Source organism: Hypomesus transpacificus, chromosome 10 (genome assembly GCF_021917145.1).
Source record: "Hypomesus transpacificus isolate Combined female chromosome 10, fHypTra1, whole genome shotgun sequence".
NCBI classification, from domain to species: Eukaryota; Metazoa; Chordata; class Actinopteri; order Osmeriformes; family Osmeridae; genus Hypomesus; species Hypomesus transpacificus.
In genome coordinates, this window is record NC_061069.1 from 13,577,092 (window position 1) to 13,598,988 (window position 21,897).

Consider the following 21,897-nt stretch of genomic DNA (forward strand, 5'->3'; position numbering starts at 1 on the left):
GGAGGAGGGAGACCAGCAGGAGAGAAGGTGGAGGAGGGTGGAGGAGGAGGCAGACAAACAGGAGGTGGGGTGGAGGGGGGTGGAGAAGGAGGGAGACCAGCAGGAGTTGAGGTGGAGGAGGGTGGAGGAGGAGGGAGACAAACAGGAGGTGAGGTGGAGGAGGAGGGAGGAGGAGGGAGACCAGCAAGAGGTGAGGTGGAGGAGGGTGGAGGAGGAGGCAGACAAACAGGAGGTGAGGTGGAGGAGGGTGGAGGAAGAGGGAGACCAGCAGGAGGTGAGGTGGAGGAGGGTGGAGGAGGAGGCAGACAAACAGGAGGTGAGGTGGAGGAGGAGGGAGGAGAAGGGAGACCAGCAGGAGGTGAGGTGGAGGAGGAGGGAGACCAGCAGGAGGTGAGGTGGAGGAGGGTGGACACAAGCAGGAGAGGAGAGATGGAGGAGGAGGGATAAGGGAGACGGGGGGATGGACAGGAAGTGATGACGTCTGTGAACTGTCGACCGCAGCAGCACCACGGAACACAAAAAGGGCATCATTAGTCTCCATGGTAACACTGACATGGGTAGTGACGCAGAAGCAGGTGAATGAATAGAGGGAAGGGATGGAGGGAGGAGGAGGGAGGGGAGAGGATAAGGACTGCAGTGCAGAATGTTTGGGTGGTAAACAGGCTTCCAGCATGTGTGTGTGTGTCTAGGTAGCCCTTCAGAGCCTTCATCACCACGTATGAGAAAAACCTTTGTTACTGATTTCACAGCAAAAAAAGAAGCGTTATGTTTAACAGAAGTGTTTTGCAGCAGTGTGTTATTCTGTCCATCCAAGCAGGCCAGTGTGCATCTGGGACCCCAGCAGGGTGAGTCACTGCTGGGCTGGGCGCAGATGGAACGCTGTCATCACTGAGGCCACCGGAGGTTGTGATGGAACCACTCCTACGACCACGGGATGGAACGGTTTAATGACTTCCCCCGGCAACACCTTTACTGCCTGGTAACACTCTTATCATCTGGTAACTCACCGTTACTGCCTGGTAACACACTGTTACTGCCTAGTAATGCACCTTTACTGCTTGGTAACACACTGTTACTGCCTGGTAATGCACCTTTACTTCCTGGTAACACACTGTCACTGCCTGGTAACACAACCTAAACTAACGGGTAACACTATTACTATCTGGTACCACACCTTTACTGCCTGGTAACACACTGTTACTGCCTGGTACCACACCCTTACTGCCTGGTAACACACTGTTACTGCCTGGTAACACACTCTTACTGCCTAGTAACACCCTTACTGCCTGGTGTAGGGTTTCAGCTTTATGCACTGTATCCTTCACTCTGTTCATAAGGCTCCTTAGCCTATCAACTATAGTGTCATAATGACGACAAAGAAAGCGGCAGTGTACTTATTGTACAGTTTTCCGTAAACGGTTGTCTGTGCAACAGACCACACCACAACAGCAGATGACGCTGTGGTTCAGCTTCGCTCTGTACTGTTGCGGTTGAGTTGACAACAAACATAGAACAAGAGCGGCAATAGAGAGGGAGGGAAAGATGGATGAGACATTTAACTAAACTCACCGGGATATGAATAATTAGAAGGAAACGAATATAATAACTACATGGCCACCAAGAAGACGGTGATTGTGACCGGTGAGTCGTTGATGCAAGACTGTTTATGCTGTCTTCTTGATGTCGTTATGTTATGGATACAAACAAGCTGTTCATTTTTCACACTAGTTGCTTGAGCGAATAAGTGAGTCAGTGAATACTCTCTGGCACTTGTTTCCCCTCGTTTTTGCTGTAGGCTACTTCGAAATCTAAATGCGTAATTTACATTTCACGCTAAACAGTCACAGATTTGAATGTTCTTGTATGTTCTTTCTCCTTTCTGTGAATCATTGGTCATGCTTCTTTGTGGGTTGAACAGAATAATTTTTTGGAATAGATCGATTTCTGAAGCAATATTTGTCTATGTAGGCTTCCTGTTTCTCAATTTCTACGATGTTCTGTGAGTGATTGGTGAGCTGAATGGTGATTGGTTAGTGAAGGACTGACTACGACCAGGGATTCCGCTAGCCTGGTCCTAACCAGACCCTCGTACATTTCATTTTTACAGAGGGTCTGGGATGTCTCGATTGACAAACGTTAACTTCCTTGAAGGCGGGTCCTCTGTTGAAATTTAAAACTATTGGATCCGCCCAGAGCCACTCTGATTTGCCATAACCAATCGCAAGCGTTCGCCTTAGCCAACTCCTTTACCACTACTGTAACGGAGCTAGATGCCGTTAGCCTGGCTGCCAGCCCAACTTCTCCCCGCCCAAAATAAATTTGTTTGGGAAATTGGGTCTGGAGGGTCTCGTATTGTAGCCTGGCTGCCAGCCCAACTTCTCCCCGCCCAAAATAAATGTGTTCGGGAAATTGGGTCTGGAGGGTCTCGTATTGGGGACCAACTACAGAAAACCAGAATCTGGGCGAACCAATGAAATTGCCAGGGCGGGCTTTATACGATGATGGACAGATGATCAACAGTAACGTAATCACCCACGTCACAAAAGAGCGCTTAAGTTGAATTCGTTTTGAACAAACATGGCTACCGCTGGAGATCTGGGATGTTGTGATTCTGCCATCGAGTCTGTTTTAGAAGACATCGACAGCGCATTAAGTTTGAAAGAGGAACAGAGAGACGCAATCAAGGCATTTGTCGATGGAAAATATGTTTTTGCCGTCCTTCCTACGGGATTCGGTAAAAGTTTAATTTATCAGCTGGCCCCGATGGAGTTGTAATCCTAAACGGAGAACTTCGTATATGCCATTGCCCTTTATTGTTTCGCTCAAAAAGGTTGACCGTGTGAACAAGTACTCTCCCTACCCTTAAATTAATTTTACAACACCGGCAAAAATCGTTTGTATTCATTCTTCAAGCATACTTCAAGTCTGCTTGTTGTTTAGTTCTGTTGACAACAACTATGCGGTGCTTAACATACGTCACATACTCTGTTGCTCTGATTGGTTGTAGATCTATCCAATTGAGCGAAGAGGCATTTGTTTTCCAGGCTCGTTTGAAACACGCCCTGTAGTCAAAGCCCAACGGAGAGTTCTCAGACTCATATTCTGACTAGAATTATGAGTATGACAACGTCAGGCTAAGATGCCGTAGCTGGAAAATCAAACTTTTCCTGAACCCCGTGGGGAGGAGGGCCACAACACAATGGCCACCAACAAAACTCAGCAAGGAATGTTCTTGCTCCGGCTTTAACCTATATTCGGCAGCGTTGCCACAACGGCAGAATAGTTTCGCTCGCATCTTTCTCCGCCGCCATTACTGAACAACTTAAACAAGTGCACGACATTAACGTCATCGTTCTCAGCCACTCCCTCTGTTCTCTGATTGGACCTACAAAAAAATTGTTTCTGGAAACCGACTTCAGAACCGACATCCCAGACCTAGTACAGAAGCAAAATCCAAATTGAGCGGAAGTACGTAGCAGGGCAGAGCCAGGCTAGGATTCTGCTTGATGGCTTCCGAAACAGAATCAGAATGTCAGAGCATTAGCAACATTATTAGAAAATATTAGAGGATGTGTATGACCTCATTGACATTTTAAAAGGCGTTTTAGAAAAGAAAGGCGACTTTCAAAAAAATCTAACACCCAGCAGTTTGTATTTTTTTGGCCTCCCCTTTTGAATTCAGAATTCAAATAACTAGTCAAAAAATTATATCCTGAGAAAAGTGGATTTTGAGGGGACCTCCATTCATTCTGCACTCGAACGTTAGCGCCATCATATGGAACTAGAGTGGAACTGCAACCAGTTCAGAACCCGGAAGATTTGTATTATGCGAAAATAATTTGCCCAATACTTTTTTTACGGGTTCAAATCTTTTTCTGCAGATGCAAATCTTTTTCTGAGGATGCAAAATATTATTGATTCTAATTTGACTCCATACATGTGTGATGCAGGTGTGTTGCTAGGTGATGCAGGTGTGTTACTAGCTGAAGGCTGATGTTGTGTTTTCAGGGTTTGAGCCTTTTGGAGAACATGCTGTCAACGCCAGCTGGGTGGCTGTTCAGGTAACCAGCCTGTCTGATATGACACAACAGGCTAACCTGACTGATAGTGGGTGTTGTCTAAAACTCTGCTCCTCATGCACTTCCTGCTCCTCATGCACTTCCTGCTTCTGGTTTGCAAAGGAACTGGAGTGCCTTGGTCTGGGGGAGGGGGTGGAGCTTCAGGTGTACGAGCTTCCCGTTGAGTACCAGGCCATTCAGCGCTTACTGCCATCGCTATGGAAATGCCACCAGCCACAGGTAGCTGGGAGCCAATCACATTTGTTGGTTTAGGTGCAGTTCTGTGGACGTATGTGAAGCCCTCTGTGACATTGCTTGTTAAAGGGTTGATACAACTAGATTTGGTTTGATCTGATCACAATAGAGCTTTTGCTTGCAGGCCAGTGTGTTACCGTAGTTAAGGTAAACTCTTCCTTTCTGTCAATTACAAGCTGGTGGTCCATGTGGGTGTGTCCGGCATCGCTACCACAGTAACCCTGGAGCAGTGTGGCCACAACCATGGTTACTGTCGTCTGGACAACAGCCGCTTCTGCCCAGCCTCCCAGTGCTGCGTGGAGGCGGGGCCTGACTGCCTGACCTCTGACCTGGACATGGAGCTGGTCTGCAGGCGCCTGGGCTCCTCTCACCAGCAGGTGGAGCTGTCTGTGTCCAGGGATGCCGGCAGGTAAGCACCACACATCACTGTCTCTCTCTCTCTCTCTCTCTCTCTCTCTCTCTCTCTCTCTCTCTCTCTCTCTCTCTCTCTTCATCTCTGTCTCTCTCTCTTCATCTCTGTCTCTCTCTCTGTCTCTTAATTTTTCTTGGGGATAGAGTTAGATCATATGACTTCAGCTCAAGAGATCCCAGGTTCAAATCTCCCATGTACATCACTTTAGATAAGTGTCCCCTAAATGAATGTCTATTCTGTCCCCCTCTAACTGTCTTTCTTTCTTTCTCCATCTCTCTCCCTCCTCTCCTCTCGCTGTCTGCCCCAGGTACCTGTGTGACTACACCTACTACACGTCCCTGCTACAGGGCGGGGGCAGGGTGGCCTTCGTGCATGTGCCCCCCCTGGGGAGGCCCTACAGTGGGGGGGCCAGCTGGGCAGGGCCCTGCAGGCCCTGGTGGGAGAGATGCTGCTGGGGGGGGGGCATGGGGAACACCAGCAGAACCAGGACCGTGAGAACCAGGACCGTGAGAACCAGGACCAGCAGAACCAAGACCAGCAGAACCAGGACCGTGAGAACCAGGACCGTGAGAACCAGGACCAGCAGAACCAAGACCAGCAGAACCAGGACCGTGAGAACCAGGACCGTGAGAACCAGGACCGTGAGAACCAGGACCAGCAGAACCAGGACCATCAAAGACACTAAAACACCGAGTCCACCTGGACTCTCACAGTGGAACCTGACCGTGTGCACTACCAGCAGTCGTTGTGTGTACAAACATCGTGTGTATAAACATTTTTATCTGGGTGATTGTGTGCGTAGTGACCCAGAGAGTCTCTGTCCTTTATCATCCTCCTATCATGACCAGGGTGATCCTGTCTAGGCTTTAATTGCTGCACTCAGGCCTGCAGGTAATAGGAACTGGCTGGCTGGTTTATTGACAGTCTCGTGTTAAATTTTTCATTTGTGTGTTATTTTAAAATTAGAATATATTTTTACCAATCATTATGTACATCTCAGGAAAGTTATTGCACGCACAATTAATGTTTATAGAAATGTGAAATTAACTTTGTTTATTTGTGTTCCTTATCTGTGTTAAAAGGTATAATACTGACGTTCTAATTCTGAAGTTCTGATGCTATGAGTTTGATTAAAACATTCTAATATCTCCGTTTTCTGGTGTAAAATGCAGATACACAGAGGAGGACACAGAGAACTATGCAAGATGTGTCCTCCCCCTAAAGTGTGCTATGCTCATGTTTACCTGGATCACCTGCTTCCCATTCTCTGGAAGTCACTTCTTTAGATTCATCGGCATTTTTATAGTTTTCTGTTCTCCCGGGAATAGTAGGATTTGGAACAACGTTTCCTAACTTTCAGAATGTATGAAACATGCCTATTAAGCTCCGCTTCATTTCCTCAGGAGAGATGCCAGAGATTAAATGACCGACTCTAACCGACAAGTGGCGATGTTGACCTGCAACTGGAGCCGACGGCACAGAGAAGTCACCGGCTGTCAGCGCTTTCTCTCCCACCGTGATTCGTCGCTAAGTATCTCGCGGCAAGCAACACTTTGTAACCAACGCAGAGCTCCGTATATGGAGCACACCGGTATAAGATGCTTCACGGGCTAACGCGTTGCGATTTTATTGAAGTGCAACCAAGTACCACCGAGATATCTCGTCCATGATCTATCGGACCAATGCCACTTCTGTTGACGAGACGCGTACTTCGTTTCAACGGTTCTGTCCTCGCGCTGCCACCGTAGCGAAACTCCAACGGAATCGATTCTGATGTCACTCGGTTGTCGTGCAACGAGAGTGAAGTTGCGCTTTGCAGTGAAATTAGCAACCGGTGGGACACTATACGGTACTGGGAGGACAGCCCCGGTATTGCAGCGGTGGTCTGCAACACTGTAAGTTACGCACGGGACGACAAATAACTGCTCTGATTAATCTTTTACAGCGCAATGGGGTGAGTGTTCATTGTCAAAATCTGCTATCTATCCGAAGATGGTTCCAGTCTAGCAACTGTTGCTATGAAAAAAGAGGCAGAAAGTGAAGGAAAAAAGTTTTGCGTTTGCAGACGATGAATGACCTTCGTGTGTATTGTTAACACTTAGTATACAAATGAGACGCCCCGACTGGCTTGTTATTCAGTTGGGCTGCTCTCGTTCCGTCAGACACAAGCTTATTACATGGCTCTGTAACTCAAAGCTTGACTTGAACGGTTATTTAATTGCGTTGAAATCCTCTTCTTCCACAGAAAAGGTGCCTCTCTTTCCTTGTAAGATGTTTCCACACCATCGAGAAAGGTATGTGTTTCTCCTCTTGAGGGTCTCCGGGTCTCACCACACTGTCATACAGTGTGCCTGTTTCAGACTAAAAAACCTTGTTAGTTTTAGGGGGAAAGTGACACATGGTGACAACTCGCTTTGTAACCGTGACAACTGGGTATGTAACCGTGACAACCAGATATGTGACGGTGACAACTTTTGACAGTTAACAGTGAAAGTTAACAGCTAAACGTGGCACCTTGATCTTGGAATTCTATCATGCTAGCCCATCATTATGAAGGATCTGTTAAGAACGAGACTAGAATGGACCACTGCCAACAACTCTAAGATCTGGAGAACTCGTTTTAGTTGGTCTGTAAACTCGGGTTGAGGGATGCTTACTGCACACTAGTCACTTATACTCTGTCACTTTCAGCTACTGGTTGCACTATCGATAACATTGCACTACTGTACCTCACTGTACCTCGCCACCAGGCTCCTGTATGGTCATTGACTTAGTCACTGACCTGCAAATTGCACTATTGTACTGTACTCCACTTAGGTTAGAATAGGTTATAGGGTTGAAACAGGTTTTATGTGCATTTAGGATTAGTATAGTGTACTATTTATTGTTATCTGTAATTTGGGAAGTTTTAGTATTAGGGTTGATATAGTCGATTATTTATTGCTATCTGTATATTTAGGAAGTTTCACTTATTTAAGCTTAGCTTAGATGTAAATTATGTTCCGTGTACTTATATGTTATGTTATGCCAGGTGCTTGCGTTGTCTTGTCTTAAGAATTTCAGTGCCCAGTCTAACCTTGTGTTGTTCTGTGTACCTGACAAATAAAAGACTTGAACTTTGTAATTAGGACGTGTGGACTGAAGCGCTTTTGGAGCTGTTGTGTTTGCCGATGTATGTAGTTAATAGATGCAGGTTTCAGTGGTCTGTTGTGTCCCTGTTGGCTGCTGAGCTGCAGAACACCTCAGTTCTGTTCTAACAGCTCTGCCTGGACCTCGACACTGTCATGCAGGCAGGAAGGGGGGAGGAGGAGGTTGTGTGAGAAAGAGAGGTTTGGGAGAGAGAGGTGAGAGAGTAGGGGCAACAGAGAGCGAGGCGGGGGAAGATGAGTGAGACGGAATGAGACATAGAGAGCAAGGAGGGGGAGAAGGGAAAGATAGCGGAGTGTAAAGCGAAGGAGCGACAGGAAAAGGATAATGGAGAGAGGAGAGGGAGAACATGAAGAGAAAGGAGGGAAGAGAGTAAATGGAAAATGAGTCAGAAGAGATGAAGGGAAGAGGAAGAGAGGGTGAGAAGAGGAGAGAGGAAGATATACAACCTGGACATATAGAGACAGTGAGAGGAAGAGAGGGTGAGAAGAGGAGAGAGGAAAACAATTGAAAGACAGAATAGGAGAGAGGATGTGTGAGAGAGGAAGTGAGTGTGTGTGTGCGAAAGTGATTGTGTGTGTGTGAGAGAGAGAGTGTGTGTGTGTGTGTGTGCGAGAGAGAGAGAGAGTGTGTGTGTGTGTGTGTGCGAGACAGAGATTGTGTGTGTGTGTGTGAGAGAGAGAGTGTGTGTGTGCAAGACAGAGAGTGTGTGTGTGTGTGTGCGAGAGAGTAGCCCCTGACAGACCCACCGTGATCCGGTGTCCTGCTTGTCCTGCTCCAGTAGCAGCCCAGTGATTGGTTAGGATGCTCAGGCTGTGTTATTACTGAGGTGATCGGTGGACGTGAACGAGCCAGTTATTGATCCATACGCTTTTAGAGTGAGATCTGTGTTGATTTCAGGACAGAGGTTTAATCGTTTCACCAAATAATCCGGCCACTACCCACAGGCCTCCCTACCTAAGGCCTGCCAGGCTAGTCCCAGGTTAGTACCAGGTTTGTACCAGGCTAGTACCAGGCTACAGTACCAGGCTAGTGCCAGGTTAGTACCAGTCTACAGTTCCAGGCTACTCCCAGTGTACAGTTCCAGGTAGTCCCAGGTTAGTACCAGTCTACAGTCCCAGGCTAATCCCAGTTTAGTACCAAACTAGTGCTTCGCTATTCCCAGTCTACAGTTCCAGGCTAGTACCAGTCTACAGTCCCAGGCTAATCCCAGTCTAGTACCAAACTAGTGCTTTGCTACTCCCAGTCTACAGTTCCAGGTTAGTACCAGTCTACAGTTCCAGGCTACTCCCAGTGTACAGTTCCTGGTAGTCCCAGGTTAGTACCAGTCTACAGTCCCAGATTTGTCCCCGTCTAGTACCAAGGTAGTGCTTTGCTACTCCCAGTCTACAGTTCCAAGCTAGTCCAGTGTACAGTTCCAGGCTAGTCACAGTCTAGTACCAGGCTAGTGCAAGGCTAGTCCCTAGATCTGGAAATTCGTACTGGACACAGTGCTTGATAAAGAGGTCAGACTGGAATACAGATTATACTGCTGTTGCCCTGCATCTCTATCACTGTTCTGTCCCCATTCCACATCCCAAATCATCTCTTCTCAAGTGAGATCCATATAAGTAGTTGACAGATTATTTACATGTTGTATAGTATGCCTGACAGAGACTCAGCTCTCTTCTTTCTTGCAATAACATTTGGCATTCTTCCTGGTAGAGCACCATACTTCCTAGTAGAGCACCATACTTCCTGGTAGAGCACCAGACTTCCTGGTAGAGCACCATACTTCCTGGTAGAGCGCCATACTTCCTGGTAGAGCACCAGACTTCCTGGTAGAGCACCAGACTTCTTGGTAGGGCACCATACTTCCTGGTAGAGCACCAGACTTCCTGGTAGAGCACCATACTTCCTGGTAGAGCACCATACTTCCTGGTAGAGCACCAGACTTCCTGGCAGAGCACCATACTTCCTGGTAGAGCACCAGACTTCCTGGTAGAGCACCATACTTCCTGGTAGAGCACCAGACTTCCTGGTAGAGCACCAGACTTCCTGGTAGAGCACCATACGTCCTGGTAGAGCACCATACTTCCTGGTAGAGCACCAGACTTCCTGGTAGAGCACCATACTTCCTGGTAGAGCACCATACTTCCTGGTAGAGCACCAGACTTCCTGGTAGAGCACCAGACTTCCTGGAGGAGGGAGGGGGGGGTTAGGGGGTTTAGGCATAGACATATATATATATATGTCTATGGGTTTAGGTCAGTCAGCTGCTGCAGCATTCTAGAACACCAGTGGCACTGTTGCTTTGGAATGTTTACCCGTATCCAGGATACCTCACTACAGCAACACTGGCCAGAGCAGAGAGGCTGGGAGCATGGCAGGCTGGGATGTGTTTGAAAGGTTTTGGTAGACCGACCATTTCCTGTGTGACCACTTCCTGTTTTAGCCAACGATGCAGGCAAAACCCCGACTGACTGGTACAGACCAGACTGACTGGTACAGACCAAACTGACTGGTACAGGCCAGGCTGACTGGTACAGACCAGACTGACTGGTACAGGCCAGACTAACTGGTACAGGCCAGACTGACTGGTACAGGCCAGACTGACTGGTACAGACCAGACTGACTGGTACAGACCAGACTGACTGGTACAGGCCAGGCTGACTGGTACAGACACAGAGATTAAGAGGGAGAAACATTCACTAGCAACTTCCAGTTTAAGCTTGAAGTCTGCTTTTTTCTCTCTCCTTCCCTCTTTACTCCTCTCTGCCCTTCTCTCAATCTCCTCCCCAGGGAGCAGCCTGTGTTCAGTGGCAGGGAGCAGCCTGTGTTCAGTGGCAGGGCTCATGTGTTCTCCTCTCCTCCCCAGGGAGCAGCCTGTGTTCAGTGGCAGGGAGCAGCCTGTGTTCAGTGGCAGGGAGCAGCCTGTGTTCAGTGGCAGGGAGCAGCCTGTGTTCAGTGGCAGGGCTCATGTGTTCTCCTCTCCTCCCCAGGGAGCAGCCTGTGTTCAGTGCCAGGGCTCATGTGTTCCAGATCGACCCATCCACCAAGAGGAACTGGATCCCGGCCAGCAAGCATGCCGTCACTGTGTCCTTCTTCTACGACAGCAACCGCAACGTGTACCGCATCATCAGCGTGGGCGGGACTAAGGTCAGGTCACAGCGCAGGAAGTGAGATCACAGCACAGGAAGTAGGGTTACAGCACAGGAAGTGAGGTCAACACAGGAGATCACACACTCAGTAACACGTATGGTGTTATGTCTCCTTGACTCTGTCAAACTGTTTCTGATTTTCTGCTGTACAGTCCCTGGTTGGGATGTACTATGTAATGTACTTGGATTGAGAGTGTTGCTTCATTCACACCAAACTGCTCCCCAGCCTCTGTCAGTCTGCAGCCTCTGTCAGTCTGCTGCCTCTCTCAGTCTGCAGCCTCTCTCAGTCTGCAGCCTCTCTCAGTCTGCAGCCTCTCTCAGTCTGCAGCCTCTGACAGTTTGCAGCCTCTCTGTCTGCAGCCTCTGGGCTCCCTGAGGGGGGGGGTATGGAATATGATTTTCTCTTATTGAAGCATATACACAGGAGACCCCTCCTTCTCTGCTCATCCCCTGGATGGAGATCACTACAGATATGGAGGCAGGGGGCATGGGTGGGGGAAAAGGGGAGGGAGGAGGCAGGGGGCATGGGTGAGGGAAGAGGGAGGAGGGGGAGGGGAGGAACAAAGGGAGGGGAGTGAGGGATGGAGGGGCATGGGAGGGGTGGAGAGACGGAAGGAGGGTGAATCTATCTCATCTCCCAACACCTCCTGTTTGTCCCACATTTAGTGTCCCCAGCAGCAGTGTGTCGTCACCAGTGTTATAATCTCTGGGCCGGTGTTACGTCCAGCCTCAGACAGGCAGACTGCACCTCTAAGCTGCCGCTGGCCCGGCTAGCGACCACGCCGGAGGACGGGGGAGTATTTATAGTTCGTCCCCGCCCTAGGACTGTAAGGAAGGGGGAGGGGAGGTCACATCCTCTTACAGATGTGTGTTTTACGTGTGTAAATCCATGGGATTGTGCCTGTGCTTAAGTCCCTGGTGTAGGATATGATCTAATGATCTAATGCCAAGTTACATATAATGTACTCTGTAGTCAGAATGTATTATCTCTTTCCCTCTCCTGCTCTGGGTGGTGGTCCAGGCCATCATCAACTGCACCATCACCCCCAGCATGACCTTCACCAAGACGTCTCAGAAGTTTGGCCAGTGGGCTGACAACCGAGCCAACACCGTGTACGGGCTCGGCTTCGCCACCGAGCAGCAGCTCCAGCAGGTAAGGCATACTGCTCCTCCTCTTCCTCCTCTCCCTCCTCCTCCTCCTCTCCCTCCTCCTCCTTTCCCTCCTCCTCCTCCCCCCCCCCCCCTCCTCCCCCTCCTCCTCCTCCTCTCCCTCCTCCTCCTCCTCCCCCTCCTCTTCCTACATTACATTTTACATTACATTTATTCATTTAGCAGATGCTTTTATCCAAAGCGACTTCCAAGAAAGTGCATGGGTCACTGATACTAATAACAAAATGGCCCCAAAAACATTGCAGGTAGCCAAAACGTGAAGCACTTATTGTGAACAACCAAAAATAAGTGCCAAATGGAAGAACCATAAGGTAGGTAGGTAGCTTTATTTCGTACCCGTAGGTAAAATTGTTTTACAGATAAATAGAATTTGTTTGTCCAGAAAAAACATATACAAGACACAACAATTCACAACAAATAAGAGCCATAAGAGCATGTAGTTAAGGGTTAGGGTTAGAGCATGTAGTTAAGGGTTAGGGTTAGAGCATGTAGTTAAGCAAGTTACAATTAAACAAAATGAATCGCTATAAGTGCAAGTGTATCTGTAGAAAAGCAAGCAACAGTAAAAAAAATATTAATAAATATTTTGCAGCGAGTACAACAATTTAAATCAGTTACTACTAACCAACAAGAGCAACAAGTCTTTAAACAAGAATCATTGTGATCCTTGAGGAAACTAACATTGGGTCCAGCAAACCATTCCTAAGTACCGTTGTACTCCCTGAACAAGTGCGTCTTGAGCTTCCTCTCCCTCATCCTCTCCCTCCTCTCCCTCCTCCTCATCCTCTCCCTCCTCCTCATCCTCTCCCTCCTCCTCCTCTCCCTCCTCCTCATCCTCATCATCATCCTCTCCCTCATCCTCTCCCTCCACCTCCTCCACCTCCTCCTCCTCATCCTCTCCGTCCTCCACATTCCCACTTCACACCAAGACAGCATCAGACAGGCCTGTCCTCTCTGATACGAGGCAGTAGACCTGTTGCTGCTGTAGAAGCTGAACGCTCCTCTTGTCTCCTCAGTTCTCTGATACGAGAAGTTACTGATACTGATAGTTCTCTGATACGAGGCAGTAGACCTGTTTCTGCTGTAGAAGCTGAACGCTCCTCTTTTCTTCTCAGTTCTCTGATCGTTTCAAGGAAGTGAAGGAGGCCGCCCGCCTGGCCAGGGAAAAGTCTCAGGACAAGATGGAACTGGCCAACACTGCCCTGACCATCGCTGCCCCCCAGGTCTGTTACCCCCTGGAATCCCCCACATCTGTTACCCCTTTTGACCCCCGAGGCCTCCCCACCTCAGGGAGAGGAGGAGGAGAAAGAGGGAGAGGAGGATGAGGGAGAAAAGGAGGAGAGAGTGGAGGAAGAGCTGGGTCATTTGTCTCAGAGGGAAGTGGGAGAGAGGATAACTAGGACACTGGTAAAATTATCCTGAGCAACCTGCAGTGTGCCTAGCTCTCCTCTGTCGCTCCCTCCCTGCAGTGTGCCTAGCTCTCCTCTGTCTCTCCCTCCCTGCAGTGTGCCTGGCTGAAACTCTCTTCTCTCTCCCTTCCTGTCTTTCACTTTCACTTCCTTCCATCCTTCCTTCCTCCTTTGCCTGGTCTCTCTCTCTCTCCCTCTCTCTGTCCCTCTTTGCCTGGTCTCTCTCTCTCTTTGCCTGGTCTCTCTCTCTTTGCCTGGTCTCTCTCTCCCTCTTTGCCTGGTCTCTCTCTCATGTCTCGTAGTGAAGATGGTTCTAAACGTGGTATCATTCGTTCATTACCATGATCATTGTCATGTTTTAGTTGTTTCCTTTTTAAGTTTGTACAACAGTTATGTAATTATTTTGACCTGCTGTGGTTGTGTTCATCCCTGCTGTCTGATGGAACTCAAGTTCTCTCAGGTGGGTCTGTTCTACATATGTGTGTGTGTATATATATATATATATATATATATATATGTATATATACATACATACACATACACACACACATACATATACACGTACGCGCACAGGACAGTTCCTATTGGCTGTCATGAGCTGTTGTGGTGTTCCCATTGGTCCAGGACCTCTGTGACGAGCTGCAGTCCCCAGTGATGTGTGTGAACGGTCCGGCTGAAGACAAGCTGTACCGCAGCCAGAGTGCTGACATCACCCTATCCTCAGAGAAGGAACGCATCAAGAAGATGCTCTCAGAAGGGTGACCTGTTCCCTCACACACTCTCACACACACACTCTCTGACCATCGCACACACACACACAAACACACACACACTCTCTGACCATCACACACACACAAACACACACACTTACCATCACACTCAAACACACACTGACTCACTCAACTCATTTATATAGATCTATCCCTACTTAGAATATTAACACCGCAGAGCTATGATGCACATCAGGGCTGGTCTGTTCCTCAGGGCTGGTCTGTTCCTCAGGGCTGGTCTGTTCCTCAGGGCTGGTCTGTCCCTCAGGGCTGGTCTGTCCCTCAGGGCTGGTCTGTTCCTCAGGGCTGGTCTGTTCCTCAGGGCTGGTCTGTTCCTCAGGGCTGGTCTGTCCCTCAGGGCTGGTCTGTCCCTCAGGGCTGGTCTGTTCCTCAGGGCTGGTCTGTTCCTCAGGGCTGGTCTGTCCCTCAGGGCTGGTCTGTCCCTCAGGGCTGGTCTGTTCCTCAGGGCTGGTCTGTTCCTCAGGGCTGGTCTGTCCCTCAGGGCTGGTCTGGACCTCCTCAGTCTTTCCCGACAGGAACATGCTTCGTCTCTGACTTGTCATTCTTTCTCTCTAGAATATGATGAACTCAGCATGTAGGCTTCCTCCGTACTCCTGTCCTCTTACCAGGCTACCTGTTTGTTTTGGCTAGTTGCTGTGGTGATGGGTAATGATGGGATCACTCCAGTCTTTGTAAAGATATAATAGAGCAGCAACAAGGGCTCCCAGCAATATATGTGTGTAGCCTGTGTGTGTATAACGTGTGTGTGTGCAATGTGTGTGTACATTTACATTTATGCATTTAGCAGACGCTTTTATCCAAAGCGACTTCCAAGAGAGAGCTTTACAAAAGAGCATAGGTCACTGATCATAACAACGAGTTAGTCCCAAACATGAAGCATACATTGTGGAAAACTAAACAAGTGCCAAAAGGGAAGACTCATAAGAGCATGCAGTTATACAAGTTTACAAATTAAACAACATGAACCACAAAAAGTGCAGGACTGTACCTGTGGAAGAACAATCAATAGTAAAATATTTCACAGTGAGTACAAGACTTAACTTCGTTATAACTAACCTACAAGAGCAACAAGTCACTCAATAAGAGTCATTGTGATCCTGGAGGAAACTAGCAACAGGTCGAGCCAAGCATTCCTAAGTGGTGTTGTACTCCCGGAAGAAGTGTGTCTTGAGCCTTTTCTTGAAGGTGGGGATACAGTCGGTGTCCCTGATGGAGGTGGGGAGCTGGTTCCACCATTGGGGGGCCAGGCAGGAGAAGAGCTTGTGTTGGGACCTGGCAGTCTTGAGCGGTGGGACCACCAGGCGGTTGTCTGAGGAAGACCGTAGGTGACGGGTGGGGGTGTAAGGTTGCAGGAGAGACTTGATGTAGTCGGGTGCAGTCCCGTTCACTGCTCGGAAGGTCAGTACCAGGGTCTTGAATCTGATACGGGCGTTGATGGGTAGCCAGTGGAGAGAGATGAGGAGCGGGGTAACATGGGAGCGTCTGGGTAAGTTGTAGACCAGGCGGGCCGCTGCGTTCTGAATCCTCTGAAGAGGGCGGGTTGCACATGCTGGGAAACCAGCGAGCAGCGAGTTGCAGTAGTCCAACTTGGAGAGGACCATTGCTTGGACTAGCAGCTGGGTGGAGTGCTCAGACAGGTATCTCCTGATCTTCCGGATGTTGTAGAGGGTGAATCTACAAGACCGGGAGACTGCGGCAATGTGGGCCGTGAGGGAGAGCTCGTCATCCATGGTAACCCCAAGGTTCCTGGCAGAGGATGAAGGGGTCACCGTCGCAGATCCCAGGGTGATTGACAGATCATGGGAGATGGAGGGTTTAGCCGGGATTATGAGAAGTTCTGTTTTGGCGAGGTTCAGCTGGAGGTGGTGCTCGGTCATCCAGGCAGAGATGTCTGCGAGGCAGGCCTCAATCCTAGCTGAGATCCCCGGATCAGTCGGGGGGAACGACAGGTACAGCTGCGTGTCGTCAGCGTAGCAGTGGTAGGAGAAGCCATGGGAGGTGATGATTGGTCCAAGTGAGGTGGTGTACAGAGAGAAGAGGAGGGGGCCAAGGACGGAGCCCTGTGGGACACCAGTGGAGAGCTGGCGAGGGCCTGACAGTTTGCCTCCCCAGGAGACCTGGTAGGATCTTCCCGACAGGTAGGATGAGATCCACTGGAGTGCAGTGCCAGTGATGCCTGTGTAACCTGTGTGTGTATATCGTGTGTGTGTGCTGCAGGTCGATCTGTGAGATGAACCTGGAAGCAGAGCTGTTCTCCCTGCAGGACAGCAACAGCAAGCTGGTGGCAGCACTGCATGAGGCCAACTCCAATGTGGAACAGTGGAAGAAACAGCTCACAGCCTATCAGGAGGAGACAGAAAGGCTCAGAGACCAGGTAACCTACCAGGAGTCAGACCAGGTAACCTACCAGGAGTCAGACCAGGTAACCTACCAGGAGTCAGACCAGGTAACCTACCAGGAGTCAGACCAGGTAACCTACCAGGAGTCAGACCAGGTAACCTACCAGGAGTCAGATCAGGTAGCCTACCAGGAGACAGACCAGGTAACCTACCAGGAGACAGCAGCACATTCAAACCCGCAGCCTCTTGATCTGGAGTTAAAGGGCCACTGAGCTAAACCCAGGGATGAGTGTGGCCTGTAGGGATGAGTGTGGCCTGTAGGGATGAGTGTGGCCTGTAGGGATGAGTGAGGCCTGTAGGGATGAGTGTGGCCTGTAGTCTGACCTCTAACCCTGCTGGAGCTGGGGAAGACGTCCAGACAACATGGGGACAATATGGGGTCTATTCTCAGACACAGATTAAGACCTGGATTATAATCATCCAGTATTTCACTTGAAGATGTGTCTGCAGACTAGGATTATATTTAATCTGAGGATGGTGTAGCGCTGGCCACAGCCCCCTGCTGCCTGTGTGGAGGACAAGCCTAACCCTCACATGGATCTAGGATGAGTGGATTAGAGCATTGTGCCTTTAATGATGTAGCTACACGTCATAGATGATAATATAAACCCCTCAAAAAAAGTTCTGAAATGTTATTTCGTTGATTATTTCTCCCCTCCAATAATACCAATTGGTATTGTATTTTATATCATTGGAAAGCCTGATTACTCACCTTTACAACAAGGTACAACTTGTAAGGATCACTTGTATGAGACGTCTCTGTATTTTGTACAGAGACATCAATAAAAAGAATGAGGCCTGGCGCAGGGTTGCCGACATTGTCAGTGCTCCTGGTGGGTTTTTTGTACTTTCAAATTCAGTCTCATCACACTACAAAACTTTGTTTTGTGGCGACTAGCTAGCTAGCCCGGCTGGGACTCCCTAGTCGTATCGACAGATTAGCAGAGGCTTCGAGTAATATAATGAAACATTTTTACACATGTCAGCGTGTATTTGTATTAAACATTTTGTATTTTGTATAGGCTACAAGTTGTATTTTGAAGTATATTGCGAGTACGTAAACCCAAGTCTGCACACTGTCCCATGAAGTTATACGAACTATAACAGTGACTTTAGAGAATTACAACTCTGCATGAATCTGTCTGACACGCCCCAGAGAGAGTGGTGCACTGTGGGAAGGCGAGCGATGGCAAGCGATTTGCGTTGCTGCAGTGTAAACCCACCGTTAGAGTTAGGGTTCCCAGCGCAATACAAACCTGTGGATCCGTTCTTGAACAGGCATGAGCTGTGAGACTAATCAAACTCTGCTCCATGACTCTCTATGTGCTATTGATCAGGCTAGCAGACTCAAGTCTTCTAAAACATCCACTGATGTTAAACATGATACATAATGAAATACTATTCCTCCATATCCTCATCTTCCCCCTCCTCTTCTCCTATCCTCTCCACTCACTCTCTCCTCTCAGCCTCTCTCTTCCTCTCCTCTCAGCTTCTCTCTTCCTCTCCTCTCAGCCTCTCTCTTCCTCTCCACCTCTCCTCTCAGCCTCTCTCTTCCTCTCCTCCTCTCAGAAGCAGGCGACCAGGTGGCTGAAAATGGTTCAGCTCTCCAGAGGGGCAAGAGAGAGGGCGAGAGAGAGAGATAGAGCGAGTATAGAGAAAGGGAGAGTAAGACAGAGAGAGGGAGGGGTTTGTAGGACAGCGATATCCTACTTTCACTGCCCCAGTTTGGAGAAATGAAGAATCACCAGAGGGAACTGGCAGACCCCTCCCCTCCCCTCTTGCCCCTCGCCAACGAGCACGGTTAAAAATACCCTCATCCCGCTCTGCGAGGCTCCTGGACCTTCTAGAGGTGTCCTTCTAGCTAGGCTTTGTACTAGCTGTGCTCTGTACTACCTGGACTATGTACTAGTTGGAATCTGTACCAGCTGGGCTCTGTACTAGTTGGGCTCTGTACTACCTGAACTCTGTACTAGTTGGAATCTGTACTAGCTGGGCTCTGTACTAGTTGGGCTCTGTACTAGCTGGACTCTGTACTAGCTGGACTCTGTACTAGCTGGACTGGGTACTAGTTGGACTGTGTACTAGCTGGGCTCTGTATTAGCCTGGTTCTCTTTTCTGCAGGTCAAACTGCAGTCAGGCCTCGGTAGGTAACTTGTGATTGGGGCAGGCATGAACCTGGACCTGGGCTAGGCTGGACTGGGCTGCTGGACCTGGGCTAGACTGGACTGGACTCCTGGACCTGAGCTAGACTGGACTGGGCTGCTGGACCTGGGCTAGGCTGGGCTCCAGTCCAGTGTGTGTGTGGAGGGGTACTTTTACTAGGTAACATCTCCAATGTGCATTGGTTTCTAACATAGCTCTGTGTGTCCAGGTGGCTGACCTTGAGGCCCATGGAGGCCAGGGTCCCAGTGACATGCTGAAGGACGAGCTGACGCAGTCTCTGGAGGAGCTGGAGGCCCTGCTGAAGGCCAAAGACGAGGTGGGCTCACCTGAGCAGCACTACACTCACCTGACCTGCACCTGAACAGCACTACACTCACCTGACCTGCACCTGAACAGCACTACACTCACCTGACCTGCACCTGAACAGCACTCTCACGCAGGATCTCCACCCTCACGCATCCAGCATCATCAGCGTCCATCTGTGTGTTAACCCTCCTGACCTCCTCGCTCCCTCCACAGGAGATCCACATCCTGCAGAGCCAGAAAGCTGAGTACCAGGAGATGGAGCAGGAGAGGGAGGAAGCCACCCATAGACTACAGGTACCTTGGATACCAGTCTACTGTATGTACATCCCATAATAACCAGAGTGCTCCATCCTATAATAACCAGCTTGTTGTGCTACAGGAGCTGCAGATGCGCAGCGTGGAGCTGGAGCGGCGGGTGCAGGGCTCAGAGCACAGTCTGGCCGCCTCGCTGGAGGAGCGCGACCGCCTGGAGGGGGATCTGCAGAGGGCTGTGGACATCCTGGACCTCAAGATCTATGACCTCAATGACCTGCGCCAGAGCCTGGCCAAACTGCTCGACAAATAGACACAGACAGGGGGAGGGGAGGAGGGGAGAGGATGAGTCTGAAGTTTGTTCTCTTCTGTACACAATCCATAATTTCATAGGACAGATGAGAAGGGTGGAGACAGGTGAGAGAGATCTACCTGAGGTTCTCCCCTCTGGTGTTGTGTGGTGCTGGCTCTTTTACATTAGGCTTGTTAAGTTTTTAGGTTGTTAGCTAGCATAGAAATCCTGTCTGTCTGATGTTGTTGTGCTGCACAACCTCCTCTACTTGGCTTACCCAACGCATTTAAGTGTCTAGGCAACAAACCAAGGGCCAATGGGTTCACACATGCTTGGTGGGGCAGAGGTCATACTGGTGAGGCAGAGGTCATACTGGTGGGGCAGAGGTCATACTGGTGGGGCAGTCATACTGGTGGGGCAGAGGTCATACTGGTGGGGCAGCGGTCATACTGGTGAGGCAGAGGTCATACTGGTGGGGCAGAGGTCATACTGGTGGGGCAATGATGTCTGAAGAACCCTTTAGAACAAACGCTCTGAAATCCCAAGCGACCACGCCAGCGGAACCTATTTAGCGCTCAGCTGTTCTGTCATCTGGTTGTTGTTGGGGCGGTTTCCCTGTGCCCTCACTGCTGCAGCAGGGGAACCACTAGTCAAGTTCTAATTTCACCCGATGCCATTGTTACGTAATTTGTGGGCGGTCTATTGGTTTACGTTCTAAGTGCATGACATTGCGGCTGGGAGTCAAGCTAATCACGTATTTAATGTACGTGTAGAGGGCAATGACCTTGAGATGACTCAGTTCTGAGCTTGAGATAAGGTCATTTAACCAGACCCCCAAGCCTCCGTATTCTCAGAAGTATTCCAATGATTCTGCAAGTTTAGTGTAATTAAAAAACACAATCCAAGTTTGTTGTCAAATTTAAGATGCAAGAAAATGTTGATGTATAGGTGACATATCGGTCAGGTATGACAGCATGTTGAGATGCATCCTGCAGCATTTATGCATGAGAACCCAAGCATCAGTGCAAGCTTCATGTTAAAAACATTAGCTAATGTACACCAAAGACCACCAGTGTAGAGAAAACTGACGCCTGTGATGGCGACACTACATTAAATCAACATTAACCATCATGTATCGACATAGCAATGCCTACAGTAACAGCATTGTAGTTGCATAGGAACTGCTATGGAATTGATGATATATCAATATTGGGATGATATAGTGTTAGGGGTATAGGTTATTAGAAAGTGTAAGAAGGTTAATGGTGTAATCTTGATGCAATGTGCTGTCTGAAACCTTCCAGTTTATCTGACTGTATATTCATATTAGTTTAAGATAGTTACTGTACCAACAGGATGTTTAAGTAAGCTCCTATAGCTGAATAAGATAGCTAAGGTTTAGAACAATTAAGTACTTTCACTTGCAATTTCATTGTTCAATACTACGAATAAGAACATTAGGAAAAGTTTGCCAAAAAGTACGGTAGTTAACACTGTTCAGGTGCACTCATGTGAAGAACAGTGTGTGGATAACCATGTCTGCTGTCTTTAAAGCCTTATTTTGAAACAAAGCATACAGGAATGTGTAATGAATCCAGATAATAAAATAAGTGCTAGTGTTTGATCGTGCTTGGAGTGTTTTCTTATGCTTGTATGAACACCAGGTTTCTTCATGACCAGAAAAGGAACAGACTCAAACGTAAACAGGAAAACATCAAATTGAAAATTTCAGTCTGCTGGACATTGCTGCTTCCAAGAGATGAAAACCATGACAACCAAACACTATTCTTTTTTCAGAGATTTTATTGCTTTAAAAGAGGGTGGATGGACAGAATACATGCCCGGAGTGGGACCACCCTGGGAGTCTAATGCCCAAGTACAGATATTCATGTGAAAAAAGACTTGTAAAAGGCCTGACTACACTTTAGCAGTCTAAATAACACAATAACTTCCGCTGTTAGCCTCCTCAACAAGGCCAAGAGCTCACACTGACATTAATGACTTAATATCTTAAAACTCTTTACATTTTGCACTACATTCAATTCCTGTAATATTTGTATTTCATGTTGTAAATTGGCAACTTATATTAAATTTTATGCCCAC

The 21,897-nt window shown here is 48.6% G+C and overlaps 2 protein-coding genes across 3 annotated transcripts; both read left to right on the top strand.

Moving 5' to 3' along the window:
- The first annotated feature begins 1,304 nt into the window (after nt 1–1,304).
- On the top strand, nt 1,305–5,502 carry LOC124472585 (pyroglutamyl-peptidase 1-like). The gene is given in 6 exon segments (XM_047027514.1): nt 1,305–1,641; nt 4,009–4,061; nt 4,182–4,298; nt 4,490–4,722; nt 5,033–5,126; nt 5,129–5,502. Coding segments are annotated over 6 exon segments (810 nt in total). The 5' UTR covers nt 1,305–1,610; the 3' UTR covers nt 5,411–5,502.
- Nucleotides 5,503–6,116: 614 nt separating this feature from the next.
- LOC124472582 (homer protein homolog 3-like) lies at nt 6,117–21,409 on the top strand. 2 transcript variants are annotated; one of them, XM_047027511.1, is made up of 11 exons: nt 6,117–6,679; nt 6,971–7,019; nt 10,854–11,010; nt 12,034–12,165; nt 13,298–13,405; nt 14,043–14,051; nt 14,216–14,349; nt 16,600–16,756; nt 19,153–19,260; nt 19,464–19,544; nt 19,630–21,409. In XM_047027511.1, the coding sequence occupies exons 2-11, from the start codon at nt 6,997–6,999 to the stop codon at nt 19,813–19,815; spliced, it is 1,095 nt and encodes a 364-aa protein (XP_046883467.1). In that variant the 5' UTR covers nt 6,117–6,679; nt 6,971–6,996; the 3' UTR covers nt 19,816–21,409. The 2 variants fall into 2 exon arrangements, with proteins under 2 accessions (XP_046883467.1, XP_046883468.1); XM_047027512.1 differs by lacking the exon at nt 14,043–14,051.
- Nucleotides 21,410–21,897: the final 488 nt, after the last annotated feature.

Excerpts from the sequence above, each read along its gene's own strand:
- LOC124472582 (XM_047027511.1), top strand. The coding sequence starts at position 6,997 with ATGTTTCCACACCATCGAGAAAG. Across the intron at positions 16,757-19,152 it reads CAGAAAGGCTCAGAGACCAG|GTGGCTGACCTTGAGGCCCA; the intron begins GTAACCTACCAG and ends CTGTGTGTCCAG. Across the intron at positions 19,545-19,629 it reads AAGCCACCCATAGACTACAG|GAGCTGCAGATGCGCAGCGT; the intron begins GTACCTTGGATA and ends GTTGTGCTACAG.